Genomic DNA, 27,178 nt, shown 5'->3' with positions numbered 1-27,178 from the left:
CCTCCCCACTCCTCCTCTCTCTTCTCTCCTCTCCTCTCCTCTCTCCTCCTCTCCCTCTCATCTCTTCTCCCACTCTCCTCCCTCTCTCCTCCCTCTCTCTCCTCTCCTCTCCTCCCTCTCCTCTCCTCTCTCCTCCTCTCTCCTCTCCTCTCCTCTCTCTCTCTCCTCTCTCCTCTCCTCTCCTCTCCTCTCCTCTCCTCTCCTCTCCTCTCCTCTCCTCTCCTCTCCTCTCCTCTCCTCTCCTCTCCTCTCCTCTCCTCTCTCAGTATGTTTGATGTAGGTGGCCAGAGAGACGAAAGGAGAAAATGGATCCAGTGCTTTAATGGTGCGTTGTACGTTGTGTGTGTAGTGTGTAGTGTGTAGTGTGTGTGTACATGTACAGTGGGGTCAGAAATTATTGACACCCTTGATAAAGATTAGCAAAAATGACTGTATAAAATAAATACTTCAAATAATGAGCTATATTGTATGCACCAAAACAATGGGGGAAATTATATTATTTTATACTAATGCAATTGCTCAGAGAAAGAGATTTTGTTTAACCCCCTGGAGTCGATTGATTCACCAGTGCGTCAATCTAAGTAACATAATAAAAAAATCCTCATTAAAATCTGTCAGTTTCAACTAGAGATATCTGGTTTTTTTGCATTGGATGCGTCTCAATCCACCACATCCGCCGACGTTGCACCTCCGCATCTGGGGTGAAAGGTGACAGAGCCAGAGCGGTGTTTGTCAGACCATGAGACATCCCGAAAATCTGTCTTCTCACGAAAACGTCTGTAGCTTCCGAACGGTTTGGCTTACAAACTATTATGACCAATCTATGGAAAGGGGAGACTCTCCATAATGCTCTACGACCACCACAAGTGTCACGGGACTCGTCTGAAGATAACCGGTACCGGTTTAAAACAATTTATGGAAGTTTATGGAAGTATGAAGGTAGTTTTGTGCCTACCCCAAAAAGGGGTTAAATATGTGTAAAATATATATATATATATATTTCCTGAGCTTTCTAATATCCCCTAGATATAGGACAAACACTTCAAAACCTTGTTTCTTATGCTACATTTTTTGACAATTTTTTTGCCGTTTATGAATGTGTTATTCAATGCGTTTCTCTGTAGTAGTGAAGGCTCAATTCAATATTTTATCAAATAATTTAAATAAATACAAATGTATACCTAAAGGGGTCCTACAATTGTTTTTTTAGACTAGGACTAGGCTCAATATGTGTCCGGGAAACCATCCCTAAATCCATTAGCTGCAACAGAAATATTAGACTGAGTAGGTGTAGTTGGGGGCAGAGCCTATTCTCCGACTTGGAATTAAAAATTACCATATTACATTCTAATTCATAATTTAGTTTTTATTGTGACCATGGAACCTTTGGGGCAGCAAAGCACCCACCAAAATCATAAGAGAGCTTTAAAACCCAGTCTCTACTTTCAGCAGTGCACACTTGTATCTTTATTGATACCAGATAACATTACTTGAGCCACAGAGTTCGCTTGAGGTGCTTAAACTACTTGAATTTGTCACCCTGAAATTCAAGTACTGGAATACCTTGAAAATCAGACATTTTCTCAAGTTGGTACTTGAAAAGTACTTGAATTAAAAGAGGAGAACAGAAAATGATCAAATATGTTAATATGTTAATTCCCGAGTGGCGCAGTGGTCTAAGGCACTGCATCGCAGTGCTAGCTGTGCCACTAGAGATCCTGGTTCGAATCCAGGCTCTTGTCGTAGCCGGCCGCGACCGGGAGACCCATGAGGCGGCGCACAATTGGCCCAGCGTCGTCCAGGGTAGGGGAGGGAATGGCCGGCAGGGATGTAGCTCAGTTGGTAGAGTATGGTGTTTGCAACCCCAGGGTTGTGGGTTCGATTCCCACGGGGGGCCAGTATGAAAAATAAAAAAATAATGTATGCACTCACTAACTGTAAGTCGCTCTGGATAAGAGCGTCTGCTAAATGACTAAAATGTAAAATGTAAATATGAAAAATATAGTTTAACCTACTTTTTTTACCACTGCATCACTGGACCCAACCAACCCACACCATGTAAGGCGCAAAAAATTTGTCAGACTTTGACATTGAGCCTGGGTGAATTGGCCCTGAAGACTGGGTGAATTGGCCCTGAAGACTGGGTGAATTGGCCCAGAAGACTGGGTGAATTGGCCCTGAAGACTGGGTGAATTGGCCCTGAAGACTGGGTGAATTGGCCCTGAAGACTGGGTGAATTGGCCCTGAAGACTGGGTGAATTGGCCCTGAAGACTGGGTGAATTGGCCCAGAAGACTGGGTGAATTGGCCCAGAAGACTGGGTGAATTGGCCCTGAAGAGGAAAAGACAACGATGCATCCTGCGCTGGCGCCAGTTCTACATTGTGACTTTTTTGCCTAATTCAAGGGGCGCCCCCTTTATCAAGCGGCAGCCTTGCTCCTGCCGTTCTGGTGGCTGTTCACGTGAAGTTTTCCTCACACAGCCCAACCTCCCATTAAAGCTGCCAGTCGGAAGCAAGACGCTTTTTCGTAGCTATAGCAACATCATCAATACTGACTTACCACTCATGTATATAGTAAATAAGTAGTGAAACATGTATTATTGAGGAGAACTTGAGGTAGTGATGAATAGTAAGTGAGTTATGGTGTTCTACTGCCATCTGGTGGCGACTAGAAACAATTGCATAATAGGAACTATTACAAATTGATGGTCCTTCAAAATAAATATTAGTGCTTGAAAAAGTACTTGAAAGTCCTTGAATCTGACTTACCACTGTCTGTACGAACACTGAGTAAAGGCCAAATTCAATATTTTATCAAATCATTTTTTCATATAGACCACTGGTATCATATCCACCACCATATTTTACAGTAGGTATGGGGTTATTTTCTGCTTATGCATTCTCATGAAATGACCTACTGAAAAATATGGTGGTGGATCTTTGATGTTATTGGGCTATTTTGCTTCCACGAGTCCTGGGGCCCTTGACACCCCCCTTTTTTAAAGGCTCAGTGCCGTTATCCTCGCAAGGATATTGTATCAGTATAAAATAATTAATAATAATAATCATTTCCAAATTTTTTGGAGAATATAATATAGCTGAGTATTTTAATTATTTATTTTAGTTTTTTTTTGCTCCTCTTTATCAAGGTTGTCAATTTCAGACCCAACATGATTATGTTTATGTTTACAGTGCTTTCGGAAAGGATTCAGACCCCTTCCCTTTTTCCACATTTTTTTACGTTACAGCCTTATTCTAAAATGGATTAAATAAAAAAATGTCCTCATAAATCTACACACAATACCCCATAATGACAAAGCGAATACAGGTTTTTAGAAATGTTTGCAAATGTATAATTTTTTAAAAACAGAAATACCTTATTTACATAAGTATTCAGACCCTTTTCTATGAGACTCGAAATTGAGCTCAGGTGCATCCTGTTTCCATTGATCATCCTTGAGATGTTTCTACAACTTGATTGGAGTCCACCTGTGGTAAATTCAATTGATTGGACATGATTTGGAAAGGCACACACCTGTCTATATAAGGTCCCACAGTTGACAGTGCATGTCAGAGCAAAAACCAAGCCATGAGGTCGAAGGAATTGTCAGTAGAGCTCCGAGACAGGATTGTGTTGAGGCACAGGTCTGGGGAAGGGTACCAAAAAATGTCTACAGCATTGAAGGTCCCCAAGAACAGTGGCCTCCATCATTCTTAAATGGAAGAAGTTTGGAACCACCAAGACTCTTCCTAGCGCTGGCCGCCTGGCCAAACTGAGCAATCGGGGGAGAAGGGCCTTGGTCAGGGAAGTGACCAAGAACCCGATGGTCACTCTGACAGAGCTCCAGAGTTTCTCTGTGGAGATGGGAGACCCTTCCAGAAGGACAACCATCTCTGTAGCACTCCACCAATCAGGCCTTTATGGTAGAGTGGCCAGACGGAAGCCACTCCTCAGTAAAAGGTACATGACAGCCCACTTGGAGTTTGCCAAAAGGCACCTAAAGGACTCTCAGACCATGAGAAACAAGATTCTCTGGTCTGATGAAACCAAGATTGAACTCTTTGGCCTGAATGTCAAGCATCACGTCTGGAGGAAACCTGACATCATCCCTACGGTGAAGCATGGTGGTGGCAGCATCATGCTGTGGGGATGTTTTTCAGTGGCAGGGACTGGGAGACTAGTCAGCATCGAGGTAAAGATGAACAGAGCAAAGTACAGAGAGATCCTTGTGGTCCTCTGTAGCTCAGCTGGTAGAGCACGGCGCTTGTAACGCCAAGGTAGTGGGTTCGATCCCCGGGACCACCCATACACAAAAATGTATGCACGCATGACTGTAAGTCGCTTTGGATAAAAGCGTCTGCTAAATGGCATATTATTATTATTATTATTGATGAAAACCTGCTCCAGAGCGCTCAGGACCTCAGACTGGGGCGAAGGTTCACCTTCCAACAGGACAACGACCCTAAGCACACAGCCAAGACAACGCAGGAGTGGCTTCGGGACAAGTCTCTGAATGTTCTTGAGTGGCCCAGCCAGAGCCCGGACTTGAACCCGATCGAACATCTCTGGAGAGACCTGAAAATAGCTGTGCAGCGACGCTCCCCATCCAACCTGACAGAGCTTGAGAGGATCTGCAGAGAAGAATGGGAGAAATTCCCCAAATACAGGTGTGCCAAGCTTGTAGCGTCATACCCAAGAATACTTGAGGCTGTAATCGCTGCCAAAGGTGCTTCAACAAAGTACTGATTAAAGGGTCTGAATACTTATGTAAATCTGATATTTCCATTTTGAATTTTTTATACATTTGCTAAAATTTCAAAAAACGGTTTTTGCTTTGTCATTATGGGGTATTGTGTGTAGATTGATGTGGGGAAAAAACGATTTAATCCATTTTAGAATAAGGCTGTAACGAAAGTAACAAAATGTGGAAAAGGTCAAGGGGTCTGTATACTTTCCGAATGCACTGTATTTGCTACAAGGGTCAGATCTGGATTTGTTTTCCTCCAATGTCTCATCCCTCTCTCCTCTCTTCTCTAGATGTGACTGTTGACATCTTCTAACCTCCCTCTCCCCTCGTCCTCTCCCCTCGACCTCTCCCCTCTACCTCTCCCCTCGACCTCTCCCCTCTACCTCTCCCCTCTACCTCTCCCCTCGTCCTCTCCCCTCGTCCTCTCCCCTCTTCCTCTCCCCTCTACCTCTCCCCTCTACCTCTCCCCTCTACCTCTCCCCTCGTCCTCTCCCCTCGTCCTCTTCCCTCTACCTCTCCCCTCTACCTCTCCCCTCGTCCTCTCCCCTCGTCCTCTCCCCTCGTCCTCTCCCCTCGACCTCTCCCCTCTCCCTCTCCCTCTCCCTCTCCCTCTACCTCTCCCTCGTCCTCTCCCTCGTCCTCTTCCCTCTACCTCTCCCTCTACCTCTCCCTCGTCCTCTCCCTCGTCCTCTCCCCTCGTCCTCTCCCCTCGTCCTCTCCCCTCGTCCTCTCCTCTCTACCTCTCCCCTCTACCTCTCCCCTCGTCCTCTCCCTCGTCCTCTCCCCTCGTCCTCTCCCCTCTACCTCTCCCCTCTCCCTCTCCCCTCTCCCTCTCCCCTCTACCTCTCCCCTCTACCTCTCCCTCGTCCTCTCCCTCGTCCCTCTCCCCTCGTCCTCTCCCTCGTCCTCTCCCCTCTACCTCTCCCCTCGTCCTCTCCCTCGTCCTCTCCCCTCTACCTCTCCCCTCGTCCTCTCCCTCTACCTCTCCCTCTACCTCTCCCTCGTCCTCTCCCTCGTCCTCTCCCCTCGTCCTCTCCCCTCGTCCTCTCCCCTCGTCCTCTCCCCTCGTCCTCTCCCCTCGTCCTCTCCCCTCTACCTCTCCCCTCGTCCTCTCCCCTCTACCTCTCCCCTCTACCTCTCCCCTCGTCCTCTCCCCTCGTCCTCTCCCCTCGTCCTCTCCCCTCTACCTCTCCCCTCGTCCTCTCCCCTCGTCCTCTCCCCTCTACCTCTCCCCTCTACCTCTCCCCTCGTCCTCTCCCCTCGTCCTCTCCTCTCCACCTCTCCCCTCTACCTCTCCCCCTCCTCTCATTCTGTAGATGTGACTGCTATCTTCTTAACTCCTCCTCTCCTCTGTGTAGATGTGACTGCTATCATCTTCTTAACTCCTCCTCTCCTCTGTGTAGATGTGACTGCTATCTTCTTAACTCCTCCTCTCCTCTGTGTAGATGTGACTGCTATCATCTTCTTAACTCCTCCTCTCCTCTGTGTAGATGTGACTGCTATCATCATCTTAACTCCTCCTCTCCTCTGTGTAGATGTGACTGCTATCATCTTCTTAACTCCTCCTCTCCTCTGTGTAGATGTGACTGCTATCATCTTCTTAACTCCTCCTCTCCTCTGTGTAGATGTGACTGCTATCATCTTCTTAACTCCTCCTCTCCTCTGTAGATGTGACTACTATCTTCTTAACTCCTCCTCTCCTCTGTGTAGATGTGACTGCTATCATCTTCTTAACTCCTCCTCTCCTCTGTGTAGATGTGACTGCTATCATCTTCTTAACTCCTCCTCTCCTCTGTGTAGATGTGACTGCTATCATCTTCTTAACTCCTCCTCTCCTCTGTGTAGATGTGACTGCTATCATCTTCTTAACTCCTCCTCTCCTCTGTGTAGATGTGACTGCTATCATCTTCTTAACTCCTCCTCTCCTCTGTGTAGATGTGACTGCTATCATCTTCTTAACTCCTCCTCTGTGTAGATGTGACTGCTATCATCTTCTTAACTCCTCCTCTCCTCTGTGTAGATGTGACTGCTATCATCTTCTTAACTCCTCCTCTCCTCTGTGTAGATGTGACTGCTATCATCTTCTTAACTCCTCCTCTCCTCTGTGTAGATGTGACTGCTATCATCTTCTTAACTCCTCCTCTCCTCTGTGTAGATGTGACTGCTATCATCTTCTTAACTCCTCCTCTCCCTCTGTGTAGATGTGACTGCTATCATCTTCTTAACTCCTCCTCTCCTCTGTGTAGATGTGACTGCTATCATCTTCTTAACTCCTCCTCTCCTCTGTGTAGATGTGACTGCTATCATCTTCTTAACTCCTCCTCTCCTCTGTGTAGATGTGACTGCTATCATCTTCTTAACTCCTCCTCTCCTCTGTGTAGATGTGACTGCTATCATCTTCTTAACTCCTCCTCTCCTCTGTGTAGATGTGACTGCTATCATCTTCTTAACTCCTCCTCTCCTCTGTGTAGATGTGACTGCTATCATCTTCTTAACTCCTCCTCTCCTCTGTGTAGATGTGACTGCTATCATCTTCTTAACTCCTCCTCTCCTCTGTGTAGATGTGACTGCTATCATCTTCTTAACTCCTCCTCTCCTCTGTGTAGATGTGACTGCTATCATCTTCTTAACTCCTCCTCTCCTCTGTGTAGATGTGACTGCTATCATCTTCTTAACTCCTCCTCTCCTCTGTGTAGATGTGACTGCTATCATCTTCTTAACTCCTCCTCTCCTCTGTGTAGATGTGACTGCTATCATCTTCTTAACTCCTCCTCTCCTCTGTGTAGATGTGACTGCTATCATCTTCTTAACTCCTCCTCTCCTCTGTGTAGATGTGACTGCTATCATCTTCTTAACTCCTCCTCTCCTCTGTGTAGATGTGACTGCTATCATCATCTTAACTCCCCCTCCTCTCCTCTGTGTAGATGTGACTGCTATCATCTTCTTAACTCCTCCTCTCCTCTGTGTAGATGTGACTGCTATCATCATCTTAACTCCTCCCTCTCCTCTGTGTAGATGTGACTGCTATCATCTTCTTAACTCCTCCTCTCCTCTGTGTAGATGTGACTGCTATCATCTTCTTAACTCCTCCTCTCCTCTGTGTAGATGTGACTGCTATCATCTTCTTAACTCCTCCTCTCCTCTGTGTAGATGTGACTGCTATCATCTTCTTAACTCCTCCTCTCCTCTGTGTAGATGTGACTGCTATCATCTTCTTAACTCCTCCTCTCCTCTGTGTAGATGTGACTGCTATCATCATCTTAACTCCTCCTCTCCTCTGTGTAGATGTGACTGCTATCATCTTCTTAACTCCTCCTCTCCTCTGTGTAGATGTGACTGCTATCATCTTCTTAACTCCTCCTCTCCTCTGTGTAGATGTGACTGCTATCATCTTCTTAACTCCTCCTCTCCTCTGTGTAGATGTGACTGCTATCATCATCTTAACTCCTCCTCTCCTCTGTGTAGATGTGACTGCTATCATCTTCTTAACTCCTCCTCTCCTCTGTGTAGATGTGACTGCTATCATCTTCTTAACTCCTCCTCTCCTCTGTGTAGATGTGACTGCTATCATCTTCTTAACTCCTCCTCTCCTCTGTGTAGATGTGACTGCTATCATCTTAACTCCTCCTCTCCTCTGTGTAGATGTGACTGCTATCATCTTCTTAACTCCTCCTCTCCTCTGTGTAGATGTGACTGCTATCATCTTCTTAACTCCTCCTCTCCTCTGTGTAGATGTGACTGCTATCATCTTCTTAACTCCTCCTCTCCTCTGTGTAGATGTGACTGCTATCATCTTCTTAACTCCTCCTCTCCTCTGTGTAGATGTGACTGCTATCATCTTCTTAACTCCTCCTCTCCTCTGTGTAGATGTGACTGCTATCATCTTCTTAACTCCTCCTCTCCTCTGTGTAGATGTGACTGCTATCATCTTCTTAACTCCTCCTCTCCTCTGTGTAGATGTGACTGCTATCATCTTCTTAACTCCTCCTCTCCTCTGTGTAGATGTGACTGCTATCATCTTCTTAACTCCTCCTCTCCTCTGTGTAGATGTGACTGCTATCATCATCTTAACTCCTCCTCTCCTCTGTGTAGATGTGACTGCTATCATCTTCTTAACTCCTCCTCTCCTCTGTGTAGATGTGACTGCTATCATCTTCTTAACTCCTCCCCTCTCCTCTGTGTAGATGTGACTGCTATCATCTTCTTAACTCCTCCTCTCCTCTGTGTAGATGTGACTGCTATCATCTTCTTAACTCCTCCTCTCCTCTGTGTAGATGTGACTGCTATCATCTTCTTAACTCCTCCTCTCCTCTGTGTAGATGTGACTGCTATCATCATCTTAACTCCTCCTCTCCTCTGTGTAGATGTGACTGCTATCATCTTCTTAACTCCTCCTCTCCTCTGTGTAGATGTGACTGCTATCATCTTCTTAACTCCTCCTCTCCTCTGTGTAGATGTGACTGCTATCATCTTCTTAACTCCTCCTCTCCTCTGTGTAGATGTGACTGCTATCATCTTCTTAACTCCTCCTCTCCTCTGTGTAGATGTGACTGCTATCATCTTCTTAACTCCTCCCTCTCCTCTGTGTAGATGTGACTGCTATCATCTTCTTAACTCCTCCTCTCCCTCTGTGTAGATGTGACTGCTATCATCTTCTTAACTCCTCCTCTCCTCTGTGTAGATGTGACTGCTATCATCTTCTTAACTCCTCCTCTCCTCTGTGTAGATGTGACTGCTATCATCTTCTTAACTCCTCCTCTCCTCTGTGTAGATGTGACTGCTATCATCTTCTTAACTCCTCCTCTCCTCTGTGTAGATGTGACTGCTATCATCTTCTTAACTCCTCCTCTCCTCTGTGTAGATGTGACTGCTATCATCTTCTTAACTCCTCCTCTCCTCTGTGTAGATGTGACTGCTATCATCTTCTTAACTCCTCCTCTCCTCTGTGTAGATGTGACTGCTATCATCTTCTTAACTCCTCCTCTCTCTCTGTAGATGTGACTGCTATCATCTTCTTAACTCCTCCTCTCCTCTGTGTAGATGTGACTGCTATCATCTTCTTAACTCCTCCTCTCCTCTGTGTAGATGTGACTGCTATCATCTTCTTAACTCCTCCTCTCCTCTGTGTAGATGTGACTGCTATCATCTCTTAACTCCTCCTCTCCTCTGTGTAGATGTGACTGCTATCATCTTCTTAACTCCTCCTCTCCTCTGTGTAGATGTGACTGCTATCATCTTCTTAACTCCTCCTCTCCTCTGTGTAGATGTGACTGCTATCATCTTCTTAACTCCTCCTCTCCTCTGTGTAGATGTGACTGCTATCATCTTCTTAACTCCTCCTCTCCTCTGTGTAGATGTGACTGCTATCATCTTCTTAACTCCTCCTCTCCTCTGTGTAGATGTGACTGCTATCATCTTCTTAACTCCTCCTCTCCTCTGTGTAGATGTGACTGCTATCATTCTTAACTCCTCCTCTCCTCTGTGTAGATGTGACTGCTATCATCTTCTTAACTCCTCCTCTCCTCTGTGTAGATGTGACTGCTATCATCTTCTTAACTCCTCCTCTCCTCTGTGTAGATGTGACTGCTATCATCTTCTTAACTCCTCCTCTCCTCTGTGTAGATGTGACTGCTATCATCTTCTTAACTCCTCCTCTCCTCTGTGTAGATGTGACTGCTATCATCTTCTTAACTCCTCCTCTCCTCTGTGTAGATGTGACTGCTATCATCTTCTTAACTCCTCCTCTCCCTCTGTGTAGATGTGACTGCTATCATCTTCTTAACTCCTCCTCTCCTCTGTGTAGATGTGACTGCTATCATCTTCTTAACTCCTCCTCTCCTCTGTGTAGATGTGACTGCTATCATCTTCTTAACTCCTCCTCTCCTCTGTGTAGATGTGACTGCTATCATCTTCTTAACTCCTCCTCTCCTCTGTGTAGATGTGACTGCTATCATCTTCTTAACTCCTCCTCTCCTCTGTGTAGATGTGACTGCTATCATCTTCTTAACTCCTCCTCTCCTCTGTGTAGATGTGACTGCTATCATCTTCTTAACTCCTCCTCTCCTCTTGTGTAGATGTGACTGCTATCATCTTCTTAACTCCTCCTCTCCTCTGTGTAGATGTGACTGCTATCATCTTCTTAACTCCTCCTCTCCTCTGTGTAGATGTGACTGCTATCATCATCTTAACTCCTCCTCTCCTCTGTGTAGATGTGACTGCTATCATCTTCTTAACTCCTCCTCTCCTCTGTGTAGATGTGACTGCTATCATCTTCTTAACTCCTCCTCTCCTCTGTGTAGATGTGACTGCTATCATCTTCTTAACTCCTCCTCTCCTCTGTGTAGATGTGACTGCTATCATCTTCTTAACTCCTCCTCTCCTCTGTGTAGATGTGACTGCTATCATCTTCTTAACTCCTCCTCTCCTCTGTGTAGATGTGACTGCTATCATCTTCTTAACTCCTCCTCTCCTCTGTGTAGATGTGACTGCTATCATCTTCTTAACTCCTCCTCTCCTCTGTGTAGATGTGACTGCTATCATCTTCTTAACTCCTCCTCTCCTCTGTGTAGATGTGACTGCTATCATCTTCTTAACTCCTCCTCTCCTCCTCTGTAGATGTGACTGCTATCATCTTCTTAACTCCTCCTCTCCTCTGTGTAGATGTGACTGCTATCATCTTCTTAACTCCTCCCCTCTCCTCTGTGTAGATGTGACTGCTATCATCTTCTTAACTCCTCCTCTCTCTGTAGTGCTGATGCTATCATCTTCTTAATCCTCTCCTCTGTGTAGATGTGACTGCTATCATCTTCTTAACTCCTCCTCTCCTCTGTGTAGATGTGACTGCTATCATCTTCTTAACTCCTCCTCTCCTCTGTGTAGATGTGACTGCTATCATCTTCTTAACTCCTCCTCTCCTCTGTGTAGATGTGACTGCTATCATCTTCTTAACTCCTCCTCTCCTCTGTGTAGATGTGACTGCTATCATCTTCTTAACTCCTCCTCTCCTCTGTAGATGTGACTGCTATCATCTTCTTAACTCCCTCCTCTCCTCTGTGTAGATGTGACTGCTATCATCTTAACTCCTCCTCTCCTCTGTGTAGATGTGACTGCTATCATCATCTTAACTCCTCCTCTCCTCTGTGTAGATGTGACTGCTATCATCTTCTTAACTCCTCCTCTCCTCTGTGTAGATGTGACTGCTATCTTCTTAACTCCTCCTCTCCTCTGTGTAGATGTGACTGCTATCATCTTCTTAACTCCTCCTCTCCTCTGTGTAGATGTGACTGCTATCATCTTCTTAACTCCTCCTCTCCTCTGTGTAGATGTGACTGCTATCATCTTCTTAACTCCTCCTCTCCTCTGTGTAGATGTGACTGCTATCATCTTCTTAACTCCTCCTCTCCTCTGTGTAGATGTGACTGCTATCATCTTCTTAACTCCTCCTCTCCTCTGTGTAGATGTGACTGCTATCATCTTCTTAACTCCTCCTCTCCTCTGTGTAGATGTGACTGCTATCTTACTTCTTCTCTCTCTCCTCTGTGTAGATGTGACTGCTATCATCTTCTTAACTCCTCCTCTCCTCTGTGTAGATGTGACTGCTATCATCTTCTTAACTCCTCCTCCTCTGTGTAGATGTGACTGCTATCATCTTCTTAACTCCTCCTCTCCTCTGTGTAGATGTGACTGCTATCATCTTCTTAACTCCTCCTCTCCTCTGTGTAGATGTGACTGCTATCATCTTCTTAACTCCTCCTCTCCTCTGTGGATAGTGTACTCTATCTCTTCTGTAGATAGCACTGCTATCTCTTAACTCCTCCTCTCCTCTGTGTAGATGTGACTGCTATCATCTTCTTAACTCCTCCTCTCCTCTGTGTAGATGTGACTGCATATCATCTAACTCCTCCTCTCCTCTGTGTAGATGTGACTGCTATCTTCTTAACTCCTCCTCTCCTCTGTGTAGATGTGACTGCTATCATCTTCTTAACTCCTCCTCTCCTCTGTGTAGATGTGACTGCTATCATCTTCTTAACTCCTCCTCTCCTCTGTGTAGATGTGACTGCTATCATCTTCTTAACTCCTCCTCTCCTCTGTGTAGATGTGACTGCTATCATCTTCTTAACTCCTCCTCTCCTCTGTGTAGATGTGACTGCTATCATCATCTTAACTCCTCCTCTCCTCTGTGTAGATGTGACTGCTATCATCTTCTTAACTCCTCCTCTCCTCTGTGTAGATGTGACTGCTATCATCTTCTTAACTCCTCCTCTCCTCTGTGTAGATGTGACTGCTATCATCTTCTTAACTCCTCCTCTCCTCTGTGTAGATGTGACTGCTATCATCTTCTTAACTCCTCCTCTCCTCTCTGTGTAGATGTGACTGCTATCATCTTCTTAACTCCTCCTCTCCTCTGTGTAGATGTGACTGCTATCATCTTCTTAACTCCTCCTCTCCTCTGTGTAGATGTGACTGCTATCATCTTCTTAACTCCTCCTCTCCTCTGTGTAGATGTGACCGCTATCATCTTCTTAACTCCTCCTCTCCTCTGTGTAGATGTGACTGCTATCATCTTCTTAACTCCTCCTCTCCTCTGTGTAGATGTGACTGCTATCATCTTCTTAACTCCTCCTCTCCTCTGTGTAGATGTATGCCATCTTCTTAACTCCTCCTCCTCTTGGTAGATGGTGATTCATCATCTTCTTAACTCCTCCTCTCCTCTGTGTAGATGTGACTGCTATCATCTTCTTAACTCCTCCTCTCCTCTGTGTAGATGTGACTGACATTTCTTAACTCCTCCTCTTTCTGTGTAGATGTGACTACATCATCTTCTTAACTCCTCCTCTCCTCTGTGTAGATGTGACTGCTATCATCTTCTTAACTCCTCCTCTCCTCTGTGTAGATGTGACTGCTATCATCTTCTTAACTCCTCCTCTCCTCTGTGTAGATGTGAGCTGCTATCATCATCTTAACTCCTCCTCTCCTCTGTGTAGATGTGACTGCTATCATCTTCTTAACTCCTCCTCTCTGTGTAGATGTACTATCATCTTCTTAACTCCTCCTCTCCTCTGTGTAGATGTGACTGCTATCATCTTCTTAACTCCTCCTCTCCTCTGTGTAGATGTGACTGCTATCATCTTCTTAACTCCTCCTCTCCTCTGTGTAGATGTGACTGCTATCATCTTCTTACTCCTCCTCTCCCTCTGTGTAGATGTGACTGCTATCATCTTCTTAACTCCTCCTCTCCTCTGTGTAGATTAACACTCCTCTTAACTCCTCCTCTCCTTGTGTAGATGTGACTGCTATCTTTTAACCTCCTCTCCTCTGTGTAGATGTGACTGCTATCATCTTCTTAACTCCTCCTCTCCTCTGTGTAGATGTGACTGCTATCATCTTCTTAACTCCTCCTCTCCTCTGTGTAGATGTGACTGCTATCATCTTCTTAACTCCTCCTCTCCTCTGTAGATGTGACTGCTATCATCTTCTTAACTCCTCCTCTCCTCTGTGTAGATGTGACTCACTATCATCTTCTTAACTCCTCCTCTCCTCTGTGTAGATGTGACTGCTATCATCTTCTTAACTCCTCCTCTCCTCTGTGTAGATGTGACTGCTATCATCTTCTTAACTCCTCCCTCTCCTCTGTGTAGATGTGACTGCTTATCATCTTAATCCTCCTCTCTCTGTGTGGATGTGATAATTTTCTAATCCTTTCTGTTTAGATGTGGGATTCTACATTTATCTCTTAACTCCTTTGTGTGTGACTGCTATCATCTTTAATGACTCCCTTTAGATGTGGACTGCTATCATCTTCTTAACTCCTCCTCTCCTCTGTGTAGATGTGACTGCTATCATCTTCTTAACTCCTCCCTCTCCTCTGTGTAGATGTGATTGCTATCATCTTCTGAACTCCTCTCTCCTCTGTGTAGATGTGACTTATCTTCTTAACTCCTCTCTCTGTGTAGATGTGACTGCTATCATCTTAACTCCTCCTCTCCTCTGTGTAGATGTGACTGCTATCATCTTCTTAACTCCTCCCTCCTCTGTGTAGATGTGACTGCTATCATCTTCTTAACTCCTCCTCTCCCTCTGTGTAGATGTGACTGCTATCATCTTCTTAACTCCTCCTCTCCTCTGTGTAGATGTGACTGCTATCATCTTCTTAACTCCTCCTCTCCTCTGTGTAGATGTGACTGCATCATCATCTTAACTCCTCCTCTCCCTCTGTGTAGATGTGACTGCTATCATCTTCTTAACTCCTCCTCTCCTCTGTGTAGATGTGACTGCTATCATCTTCTTAACTCCTCCTCTCCTCTGTGTAGATGTGACTGCTATCATCTTCTTAACTCCTCCTCTCCTCTGTGTAGATGTGACTGCTATCATCTTCTTAACTCCTCCTCTCCTCTGTGTAGATGTGACTGCTATCATCATCTTAACTCCTCTCCTCTGTGTAGATGTGACTGCTATCATCTTCTTAACTCCTCCTCTCCTCTGTGTAGATGTGACTGCTATCATCTTCTTAACTCCTCCTCTCCTCTGTGTAGATGTGACTGCTATCTCTTCTTAACTCCTCCTCTCCTCTGTGTAGATGTGACTGCTATCATCTTCTTAACTCCTCCTCTCCTCTGTGTAGATGTGACTGCTATCATCTTCTTAACTCCTCCTCTCCTCTGTGTAGATGTGACTGCTATCATCTTCTTAACTCCTCCTCTCCTCTGTGTAGATGTGACTGCTATCATCTTCTTAACTCCTCCTCTCCTCTGTGTAGATGTGACTGCTATCATCTTCTTAACTCCTCCTCTCCTCTGTGTAGATGTGACTGCTATCATCTTCTTAACTCCTCCTCTCCTCTGTGTAGATGTGACTGCTATCATCTTCTTAACTCCTCCTCTCCTCTGTGTAGATGTGACTGCTATCATCTTCTTAACTCCTCCTCTCCTCTGTGTAGATGTGACTGCTATCATCTTCTTAACTCCTCCTCTATTTCCTCCTCCTCTGTGTAGATGTGACTGCTATCATCTTCTTAACTCCTCCTCTCCTCTGTGTAGATGTGACTGCTATCATCTTCTTAACTCCTCCTCTCCTCTGTGTAGATGTGACTGCTATCATCTTCTTAACTCCTCCTTCCTCTCTGTAGATGTGACTGCTATCATCTTCTTAACTCCTCCTCTCCTCTGTGTAGATGTGACTGCTATCATCTTCTTAACTCCTCCTCTCCTCTGTGTAGATGTGACTGCTATCATCTTCTTAACTCCTCCTCTCCTCTGTGTAGATGTGACTGCTATCATCTTCTTAACTCCTCCTCTCCTCTGTGTAGATGTGACTGCTATCATCTTCTTAACCCCTCCTCTCCTCTGTGTAGATGTGACTGCTATCATCTTCTTAACTCCTCCTCTCCTCTGTGTAGATGTGACTGCTATCATCTTCTTAACTCCTCCTCTCCTCTGTGTAGATGTGACTGCTATCATCTTCTTAACTCCTCCTCTCCTCTGTGTAGATGTGACTGCTATCATCTTAACTCTCCTCTCTGTAGATGTACTGCTATCTTCTTAACTCCTCCCTCCTCTGTGTAGATGTGACTGCTATCATCTTCTTAACTCCTCCTCTCTCTCTGTGTAGATGTGACTGCTATCATCTTCTTAACTCCTCCTCTCCTCTGTGTAGATGTGACTGCTATCATCTTTAACTCCTCCTCTCCTCTGTAGATGTGACTGCTATCTTCTTAACTCCTCCTCTCCTCTGTGTAGATGTGACTGCTATCATCATCTTAATCTCCTCTCTCTCTGTGTAGATGTGACTGCTATCATCTTCTTAACTCCTCCTCTCCTCTGTGTAGATGTGACTGCTATCATCTTCTTAACTCCTCCTCTCCTCTCTGTGTAGATGTGACTGCTATCATCTTCTTAACTCCTCCTCTCCTCTGTGTAGATGTGACTGCTATCATCTTCTTAACTCCTCCTCTCCTCTGTGTAGATGTGACTGCTATCATCTTCTTAACTCCTCCTCTCCTCTGTGTAGATGTGACTGCTATCATCTTCTTAACTCCTCCTCTCCTCTGTGTAGATGTGACTGCTATCATCTTCTTAACTCCTCCTCTCCTCTGTGTAGATGTGACTGCTATCATCTTCTTAACTCCTCCTCTCCTCTGTGTAGATGTGACTGCTATCATCTTCTTAACTCCTCCTCTCCTCTGTGTAGATGTGACTGCTATCATCTTCTAACTCCTCCTCTCCTCTGTGTAGATGTGACTGCTATCATCTTAACTCCTCCTCTCCTCTGTGTAGATGTGACTGCTATCATCATCTTAACTCCTCCTCTCCTCTGTGTAGATGTGACTGCTATCATCTTCTTAACTCCTCCTCTCCTCTGTGTAGATGTGACTGCTATCATCTTCTTAACTCCTCCTCTCCTCTGTGTAGATGTGACTGCTATCATCTTCTTAACTCCTCCTCTCCTCTGTGTAGATGTGACTGCTATCATCTTCTTAACTCCTCCTCTCCTCTGTGTAGATGTGACTGCTATCATCTTCTTAACTCCTCCTCTCCTCTGTGTAGATGTGATCTATCATCTTCTTAACTCCTCCTCTCCTCTGTGTAGATGTGACTGCTATCATCTTCTTAACTCCTCCTCTCCTCTGTGTAGATGTGGATTACATCATCTTCTTAACTCCTCTCCTCTGTTAGATGTGATCACTATCATCTTCTTAACTCCTCCTCTCCTCTGTGTAGATGTGACTGCTATCATCTTCTTAACTCCTCCTCTCCTCTGTGTAGATGTGACTGCTATCATCTTCTTAACTCCTCCTCTCCTCTGTGTAGATGTGACTGCTATCATCTTCTTAACTCCTCCTCTCCTCTGTGAGATGTGACTGCTATCATCTTCTTAACTCCTCCTCTCCTCTGTGTAGATGTGACTGCTATCATCTTCTAACTCCTCCTCTCCTCTGTGTAGATGTGACTGCTATCATCTTCTTAACTCCTCCTCTCCTCTGTGTAGATGTGACTGCTATCATCTTCTTAACTCCTCCTCTCCTCTGTGTAGATGTGACTGCTATCATCTTCTTAACTCCTCCTCTCCTCTGTGTAGATGTGACTGCTATCATCTTCTTAACTCCTCCTCTCCTCTGTGTAGATGTGACTGCTATCATCTTCTTAACTCCTCCTCTCCTCTGTGTAGATGTGACTGCTATCATCTTCTTAACTCCTCCTCTCCTCTGTGTAGATGTGACTGCTATCATCTTCTTAACTCCTCCTCTCCTCTGTGTAGATGTGACTGCTATCATCTTCTTAACTCCTCCTCTCCTCTGTGTAGATGTGACTGCTATCATCTTCTTAACTCCTCCTCTCCTCTGTGTAGATGTGACTGCTATCATCTTCTTAACTCCTCCTCTCCTCTGTGTAGATGTGACTGCTATCATCTTCTTAACTCCTCCTCTCCTCTGTGTAGATGTGACTGCTATCATCTTCTTAACTCCTCCTCTCCTCTGTGTAGATGTGACTGCTATCATCTTCTTAACTCCTCCTCTCCTCTGTGTAGATGTGACTGCTATCATCTTCTTAACTCCTCCTCTCCTCTGTGTAGATGTGACTGCTATCATCTTCTTAACTCCTCCTCTCCTCTGTGTAGATGTGACTGCTATCATCTTCTTAACTCCTCCTCTCCTCTGTGTAGATGTGACTGCTATCATCTTCTTAACTCCTCCTCTCCTCTGTGTAGATGTGACTGCTATCATCTTCTTAACTCCTCCTCTCCTCTGTGTAGATGTGACTGCTATCATCTTTAACTCCTCCTCTCCTCTGTGTAGATGTGACTGCTATCATCTTCTTAACTCCTCCTCTCCTCTGTGTAGATGTGACTGCTATCATCTTCTTAACTCCTCCTCTCCTCTGTGTAGATGTGACTGCTATCATCTTCTTAACTCCTCCTCTCCTCTGTGTAGATGTGACTGCTATCATCTTTAACTCCTCCCCCTGTAGAGTACTGCTATCACTTCTCTCCTCCTCTGTGTAGATGTGACTGCTATCATCTTCTTAACTCCTCCTCTCCTCTGTGTAGATGTGACTGCTATCATCTTCTTAACTCCTCCTCTCCTCTGTGTAGATGTGACTGCTATCATCTTCTTAACTCCTCCTCTCCTCTCGTGTAGATGTGACTGCTATCATCTTCTTAACTCCTCCTCTCCTCTGTGTAGATGTGACTGCTATCATCTTCTTAACTCCTCCTCTCCTCTGTGTAGATGTGACTGCTATCATCTTCTTAACTCCTCCTCTCCTCTGTGTAGATGTGACTGCTATCATCTTCTTAACTCCTCCTCTCCTCTGTGTAGATGTGACTGCTATCATCTTCTTAACTCCTCCTCTCCTCTGTGTAGATGTGACTGCTATCATCTTCTTAACTCCTCCTCTCCTCTGTGTAGATGTGACTGCTATCATCTTCTTAACTCCTCCTCTCCTCTGTGTAGATGTGACTGCTATCATCTTCTTAACTCCTCCTCTCCTCTGTGTAGATGTGACTGCTATCATCTTCTTAACTCCTCCTCTCCTCTGTGTAGATGTGACTGCTATCATCTTCTTAACTCCTCCTCTCCTCTGTGTAGATGTGACTGCTATCATCTTCTTAACTCCTCCTCTCCTCTGTGTAGATGTGACTGCTATCATCTTCTTAACTCCTCCTCTCCTCTGTGTAGATGTGACTGCTATCATCTTCTTAACTCCTCCTCTCTCTGTAGATGTGACTGCTATCATCTTCTTAACTCCTCCTCTCCTCTGTGTAGATGTGACTGCTATCATCTTCTTAACTCCTCCTCTCCTCTGTGTAGATGTGACTGCTATCATCTTCTTAACTCCTCCTCTCCTCTGTGTAGATGTGACTGCTATCATCTTCTTAACTCCTCCTCTCCTCTGTGTAGATGTGACTGCTTTATCTCTTAACTCCTCCTCTCCTCTGTGTAGATGTGACTGCTATCATCTTAACTCCTCCTCTCCTCTGTGTAGATGTGACTGCTATCATCTTCTTAACTCCTCCTCTCCTCTGTGTAGATGTGACTGCTATCATCTCTAACTCCTCCTCTCCTCTGTGTAGATGTGACTGCTATCATCTTCTTAACTCCTCCTCTCCTCTGTGTAGATGTGACTGCTATCATCTTCTTAACTCCTCCTCTCCTCTGTGTAGATGTGACTGCTATCATCTTCTTAACTCCTCCTCTCCTCTGTGTAGATGTGACTGCTATCATCTTCTTAACTCCTCCTCTCCTCTGTGTAGATGTGACTGCTATCATCTTCTTAACTCCTCCTCTCCTCTGTGTAGATGTGACTGCTATCATCTTCTTAACTCCTCCTCTCCTCTGTGTAGATGTGACTGCTATCATCTTCTTAACTCCTCCTCTCCTCTGTGTAGATGTGACTGCTATCATCTTCTTAACTCCTCCTCTCCTCTGTGTAGATGTGACTGCTATCATCTTCTTAACTCCTCCTCTCCTCTGTGTAGATGTGACTGCTATCATCTTCTTAACTCCTCCTCTCCTCTGTGTAGATGTGACTGCTATCATCTTCTTAACTCCTCCTCTCCTCTGTGTAGATGTGACTGCTATCATCTTCTTAACTCCTCCTCTCCTCTGTGTAGATGTGACTGCTATCATCTTCTTAACTCCTCCTCTCCTCTGTGTAGATGTGACTGCTATCATCTTCTTAACTCCTCCTCTCCTCTGTGTAGATGTGACTGCTATCATCTTCTTAACTCCTCCTCTCCTCTGTGTAGATGTGACTGCTATCATCTTCTTAACTCCTCCTCTCCTCTGTGTAGATGTGACTGCTATCATCTTCTTAACTCCTCCTCTCCTCTGTGTAGATGTGACTGCTATCATCTTCTTAACTCCTCCTCTCCTCTGTGTAGATGTGACTGCTATCATCTTCTTAACTCCTCCTCTCCTCTGTGTAGATGTGACTGCTATCATCTTCTTAACTCCTCCTCTCCTCTGTGTAGATGTGACTGCTATCATCTTCTTAACTCCTCCTCTCCTCTGTGTAGATGTGACTGCTATCATCTTCTTAACTCCTCCTCTCCTCTGTGTAGATGTGACTGCTATCATCTTCTTAACTCCTCCTCTCCTCTGTGTAGATGTGACTGCTATCATCTTCTTAACTCCTCCTCTCCTCTGTGTAGATGTGACTGCTATCATCTTCTTAACTCCTCCTCTCCTCTGTGTAGATGTGACTGCTATCATCTTCTTAACTCCTCCTCTCCTCTGTGTAGATGTGACTGCTATCATCTTCTTAACTCCTCCTCTCCTCTGTGTAGATGTGACTGCTATCATCTTCTTAACTCCTCCTCTCCTCTGTGTAGATGTGACTGCTATCATCTTCTTAACTCCTCCTCTCCTCTGTGTAGATGTGACTGCTATCATCTTCTTAACTCCTCCTCTCCTCTGTGTAGATGTGACTGCTATCATCTTCTTAACTCCTCCTCTCCTCTGTGTAGATGTGACTGCTATCATCTTCTTAACTCCTCCTCTCCTCTGTGTAGATGTGACTGCTATCATCTTCTAACTCCTCCTCTCCTCTGTGTAGATGTGACTGCTATCATCTTCTTAACTCCTCCTCTCCTCTGTGTAGATGTGACTGCTATCATCTTCTTAACTCCTCTCTCTCCTCTGTGTAGATGTGACTGCTATCATCTTCTTAACTCCTCCTCTCCTCTGTGTAGATGTGACTGCTATCATCTTCTTAACTCCTCCTCTCCTCTGTGTAGATGTGACTGCTATCATCTTCTTAACTCCTCCTCTCCTCTGTGTAGATGTGACTGCTATCATCTTCTTAACTCCTCCTCTCCTCTGTGTAGATGTGACTGCTATCATCTTCTTAACTCCTCCTCTCCTCTGTGTAGATGTGACTGCTATCATCTTCTTAACTCCTCCTCTCCTCTGTGTAGATGTGACTGCTATCATCTTCTTAACTCCTCCTCTCCTCTGTGTAGATGTGACTGCTATCATCTTCTTAACTCCTCCTCTCCTCTGTGTAGATGTGACTGCTATCATCTTCTTAACTCCTCCTCTCCTCTGTGTAGATGTGACTGCTATCATCTTCTTAACTCCTCCTCTCCTCTGTGTAGATGTGATTGCTATCATCTTCTTACCTCCTCCTCTCCTCTGTGTAGATGTGACTGCTATCATCTTCTTAACTCCTCCTCTCCTCTGTGTAGATGTGACTGCTATCATCTTCTTAACTCCTCCTCTCCTCTGTGTAGATGTGACTGCTATCATCTTCTTAACTCCTCCTCTCCTCTGTGTAGATGTGACTGCTATCATCTTCTTAACTCCTCCTCTCCTCTGTGTAGATGTGACTGCTATCATCTTCTTAACTCCTCCTCTCCTCTGTGTAGATGTGACTGCTATCATCTTCTTAACTCCTCCTCTCCTCTGTGTAGATGTGACTGCTATCATCTTCTTAACTCCTCCTCTCCTCTGTGTAGATGTGACTGCTATCATCTTCTTAACTCCTCCTCTCCTCTGTGTAGATGTGACTGCTATCATCTTCTTAACTCCTCCTCTCCTCTGTGTAGATGTGACTGCTATCATCTTCTTAACTCCTCCTCTCCTCTGTGTAGATGTGACTGCTATCATCTTCTTAACTCCTCCTCTCCTCTGTGTAGATGTGACTGCTATCATCTTCTTAACTCCTCCTCTCCTCTGTGTAGATGTGACTGCTATCATCTTCTTAACTCCTCCTCTCCTCTGTGTAGATGTGACTGCTATCATCTTCTTAACTCCTCCTCTCCTCTGTGTAGATGTGACTGCTATCATCTTCTTAACTCCTCCCTCTCCTCTGTGTAGATGTGACTGCTATCATCTTCTTAACTCCTCCTCTCCTCTGTGTAGATGTGACTGCTATCATCTTCTTAACTCCTCCTCTCCTCTGTGTAGATGTGACTGCTATCATCTTCTTAACTCCTCCTCTCCTCTGTGTAGATGTGACTGCTATCATCTTCTTAACTCCTCCTCTCCTCTGTGTAGATGTGACTGCTATCATCTTCTTAACTCCTCCTCTCCTCTGTGTAGATGTGACTGCTATCATCTTCTTAACTCCTCCTCTCCTCTGTGTAGATGTGACTGCTATCATCTTCTTAACTCCTCCTCTCCTCTGTGTAGATGTGACTGCTATCATCTTCTTAACTCCTCCTCTCCTCTGTGTAGATGTGACTGCTATCATCATCTTAACTCCTCCTCTCCTCTGTGTAGATGTGACTGCTATCATCTTCTTAACTCCTCCTCTCCTCTGTGTAGATGTGACTGCTATCATCTTCTTAACTCCTCCTCTCCTCTGTGTAGATGTGACTGCTATCATCTTCTTAACTCCTCCTCTCCTCTGTGTAGATGTGACTGCTATCATCTTCTTAACTCCTCCTCTCCTCTGTGTAGATGTGACTGCTATCATCTTAACTCCTCCTCTCCTCTGTGTAGATGTATATTTCTCTCTCTCCTCTGTGTAGATGTGACTGCTATCATCTTCTTAACTCCTCCTCTCCTCTGTGTAGATGTGACTGCTATCATCTTCTTAACTCCTCCTCTCCTCTGTGTAGATGTGACTGCTATCATCTTCTTAACTCCTCCTCTCCTCTGTGTAGATGTGACTGCTATCATCTTTTAACTCCTCCTCTCCTCTGTGTAGATGTGACTGCTATCATCTTCTTAACTCCTCCTCTCCTCTGTGTAGATGTGACTGCTATCATCTTCTTAACTCCTCCTCTCCTCTGTGTAGATGTGACTGCTATCATCTTCTTAACTCCTCCTCTCCTCTGTGTAGATGTGACTGCTATCATCATCTTAACTCCTCCTCTCCTCTGTGTAGATGTGACTGCTATCATCTTCTTAACTCCTCCTCTCCTCTGTGTAGATGTGACTGCTATCATCTTCTTAACTCCTCCTCTCCTCTGTGTAGATGTGACTGCTATCATCTTCTTAACTCCTCCTCTCCTCTGTGTAGATGTGACTGCTATCATCTTCTTAACTCCTCCTCTCCTCTGTGTAGATGTGACTGCTATCATCTTCTTAACTCCTCCTCTCCTCTGTGTAGATGTGACTGCTATCATCTTCTTAACTCCTCCTCTCCTCTGTGTAGATGTGACTGCTATCATCTTCTTAACTCCTCCTCTCCTCTGTGTAGATGTGACTGCTATCATCTTCTTAACTCCTCCTCTCCTCTGTGTAGATGTGACTGCTATCATCTTCTTAACTCCTCCTCTCCTCTGTGTAGATGTGACTGCTATCATCTTCTTAACTCCTCCTCTCCTCTGTGTAGATGTGACTGCTATCATCTTCTTAACTCCTCCTCTCCTCTGTGTAGATGTGACTGCTATCATCTTCTTAACTCCTCCTCTCCTCTGTGTAGATGTGACTGCTATCATCTTCTTAACTCCTCCTCTCCTCTGTGTAGATGTGACTGCTATCATCTTCTTAACTCCTCCTCTCCTCTGTGTAGATGTGACTGCTATCATCTTCTTAACTCCTCCTCTCCTCTGTGTAGATGTGACTGCTATCATCTTCTTAACTCCTCCTCTCCTCTGTGTAGATGTGACTGCTATCATCTTCTTAACTCCTCCTCTCCTCTGTGTAGATGTGACTGCTATCATCTTCTTAACTCCTCCTCTCCTCTGTGTAGATGTGACTGCTATCATCTTCTTAACTCCTCCTCTCCTCTGTGTAGATGTGACTGCTATCATCTTCTTAACTCCTCCTCTCCTCTGTGTAGATGTGACTGCTATCATCTTCTTAACTCCTCCTCTCCTCTGTGTAGATGTGACTGCTATCATCTTCTTAACTCCTCCTCTCCTCTGTGTAGATGTGACTGCTATCATCTTCTTAACTCCTCCTCTCCTCTGTGTAGATGTGACTGCTATCATCTTCTTAACTCCTCCTCTCCTCTGTGTAGATGTGACTGCTATCATCTTCTTAACTCCTCCTCTCCTCTGTGTAGATGTGACTGCTATCATCTTCTTAACTCCTCCTCTCCTCTGTGTAGATGTGACTGCTATCATCTTCTTAACTCCTCCTCTCCTCTGTGTAGATGTGACTGCTATCATCTTCTTAACTCCTCCTCTCCTCTGTGTAGATGTGACTGCTATCATCTTCTTAACTCCTCCTCTCCTCTGTGTAGATGTGACTGCTATCATCTTCTTAACTCCTCCTCTCCTCTGTGTAGATGTGACTGCTATCATCTTCTTAACTCCTCCTCTCCTCTGTGTAGATGTGACTGCTATCATCTTCTTAACTCCTCCTCTCCTCTGTGTAGATGTGACTGCTATCATCTTCTTAACTCCTCCTCTCCTCTGTGTAGATGTGACTGCTATCATCTTTAACTCCTCCCTCTCCTGTGTAGATGTGACTGCTATCATCTTCTTAACTCCTCCTCTCCCTCTGTGTAGATGTGACTGCTATCATCTTCTTAACTCCTCCTCTCCTCTGTGTAGATGTGACTGCTATCATCTTCTTAACTCCTCCTCTCCTCTGTGTAGATGTGACTGCTATCATCTTCTTAACTCCTCCTCTCCTCTGTGTAGATGTGACTGCTATCATCTTCTTAACTCCTCCTCTCCTCTGTGTAGATGTGACTGCTATCATCTTCTTAACTCCTCCTCTCCTCTGTGTAGATGTGACTGCTATCATCTTCTTAACTCCTCCTCTCCTCTGTGTAGATGTGACTGCTATCATCTTCTTAACTCCTCCTCTCCTCTGTGTAGATGTGACTGCTATCATCTTCTTAACTCCTCCTCTCCTCTGTGTAGATGTGACTGCTATCATCTTCTTAACTCCTCCTCTCCTCTGTGTAGATGTGACTGCTATCATCTTCTTAACTCCTCCTCTCCTCTGTGTAGATGTGACTGCTATCATCTTCTTAACTCCTCCTCTCCTCTGTGTAGATGTGACTGCTATCATCTTCTTAACTCCTCCTCTCCTCTGTGTAGATGTGACTGCTATCATCTTCTTAACTCCTCCTCTCCTCTGTGTAGATGTGACTGCTATCATCTTCTTAACTCCTCCTCTCCTCTGTGTAGATGTGACTGCTATCATCTTCTTAACTCCTCCTCTCCTCTGTGTAGATGTGACTGCTTATCATCTTAACTCTCTCCTCTGTGAGATGGACTCTATCATCTTCTAACTCCTCCTCTCCTCTGTGTAGATGTGACTGCTATCATCTTCTTAACTCCTCCTCTCCTCTGTGTAGATGTGACTGCTATCATCTTCTTAACTCCTCCTCTCCTCTGTGTAGATGTGACTGCTATCATCTTCTTAACTCCTCCTCTCCTCTGTGTAGATGTGACTGCTATCATCTTCTTAACTCCTCCTCTCCTCTGTGTAGATGTGACTGCTATCATCTTCTTAACTCCTCCTCTCCTCTGTGTAGATGTGACTGCTATCATCTTCTTAACTCCTCCTCTCCTCTGTGTAGATGTGACTGCTATCATCTTCTTAACTCCTCCTCTCCTCTGTGTAGATGTGACTGCTATCATCTTCTTAACTCCTCCTCTCCTCTGTGTAGATGTGACTGCTATCATCTTCTTAACTCCTCCTCTCCTCTGTGTAGATGTGACTGCTATCATCTTCTTAACTCCTCCTCTCCTCTGTGTAGATGTGACTGCTATCATCTTCTTAACTCCTCCTCTCCTCTGTGTAGATGTGACTGCTATCATCTTCTTAACTCCTCCTCTCCTCTGTGTAGATGTGACTGCTATCATCTTCTTAACTCCTCCTCTCCTCTGTGTAGATGTGACTGCTATCATCTTCTTAACTCCTCCTCTCCTCTGTGTAGATGTGACTGCTATCATCTTCTTAACTCCTCCTCTCCTCTGTGTAGATGTGACTGCTATCATCTTCTTAACTCCTCCTCTCCTCTGTGTAGATGTGACTGCTATCATCTTCTTAACTCCTCCTCTCCTCTGTGTAGATGTGACTGCTATCATCTTCTTAACTCCTCCTCTCCTCTGTGTAGATGTGACTGCTATCATCTTCTTAACTCCTCCTCTCCTCTGTGTAGATGTGACTGCTATCATCTTCTTAACTCCTCCTCTCCTCTGTGTAGATGTGACTGCTATCATCTTCTTAACTCCTCCTCTCCTCTGTGTAGATGTGACTGCTATCATCTTCTTAACTCCTCCTCTCCTCTGTGTAGATGTGACTGCTATCATCTTCTTAACTCCTCCTCTCCTCTGTGTAGATGTGACTGCTATCATCTTCTTAACTCCTCCTCTCCTCTGTGTAGATGTGACTGCTATCATCTTCTTAACTCCTCCTCTCCTCTGTGTAGATGTGACTGCTATCATCTTCTTAACTCCTCCTCTCCTCTGTGTAGATGTGACTGCTATCATCTTCTTAACTCCTCCCTCTCCTCTGTGTAGATGTGACTGCTATCATCTTCTTAACTCCTCCTCTCCTCTGTGTAGATGTGACTGCT

At 44.9% G+C, this 27,178-nt stretch overlaps 1 protein-coding gene across 2 annotated transcripts in view; it reads left to right on the top strand.

Annotated features, from left to right (window-relative positions):
- The window catches only part of LOC121535714 (guanine nucleotide-binding protein G(olf) subunit alpha), a 168,365-nt gene that overhangs the window by 108,286 nt on the left and 32,901 nt on the right, over window positions 1-27,178 (top strand). For both annotated transcript variants that reach the window (XM_041842975.2, XM_041842976.1), the window contains exon 7: window positions 267-325. In XM_041842975.2, coding sequence (XP_041698909.1) covers window positions 267-325 — 59 coding nt within the window. The remainder of the gene's footprint in view (window positions 1-266; window positions 326-27,178) is intronic.

The sequence above is a fragment of the Coregonus clupeaformis genome, chromosome 21 (assembly GCF_020615455.1).
Source record: "Coregonus clupeaformis isolate EN_2021a chromosome 21, ASM2061545v1, whole genome shotgun sequence".
Classification (NCBI taxonomy): domain Eukaryota; kingdom Metazoa; phylum Chordata; class Actinopteri; order Salmoniformes; family Salmonidae; genus Coregonus; species Coregonus clupeaformis.
This window is presented reverse-complemented; position numbering and strand designations above follow the sequence as displayed.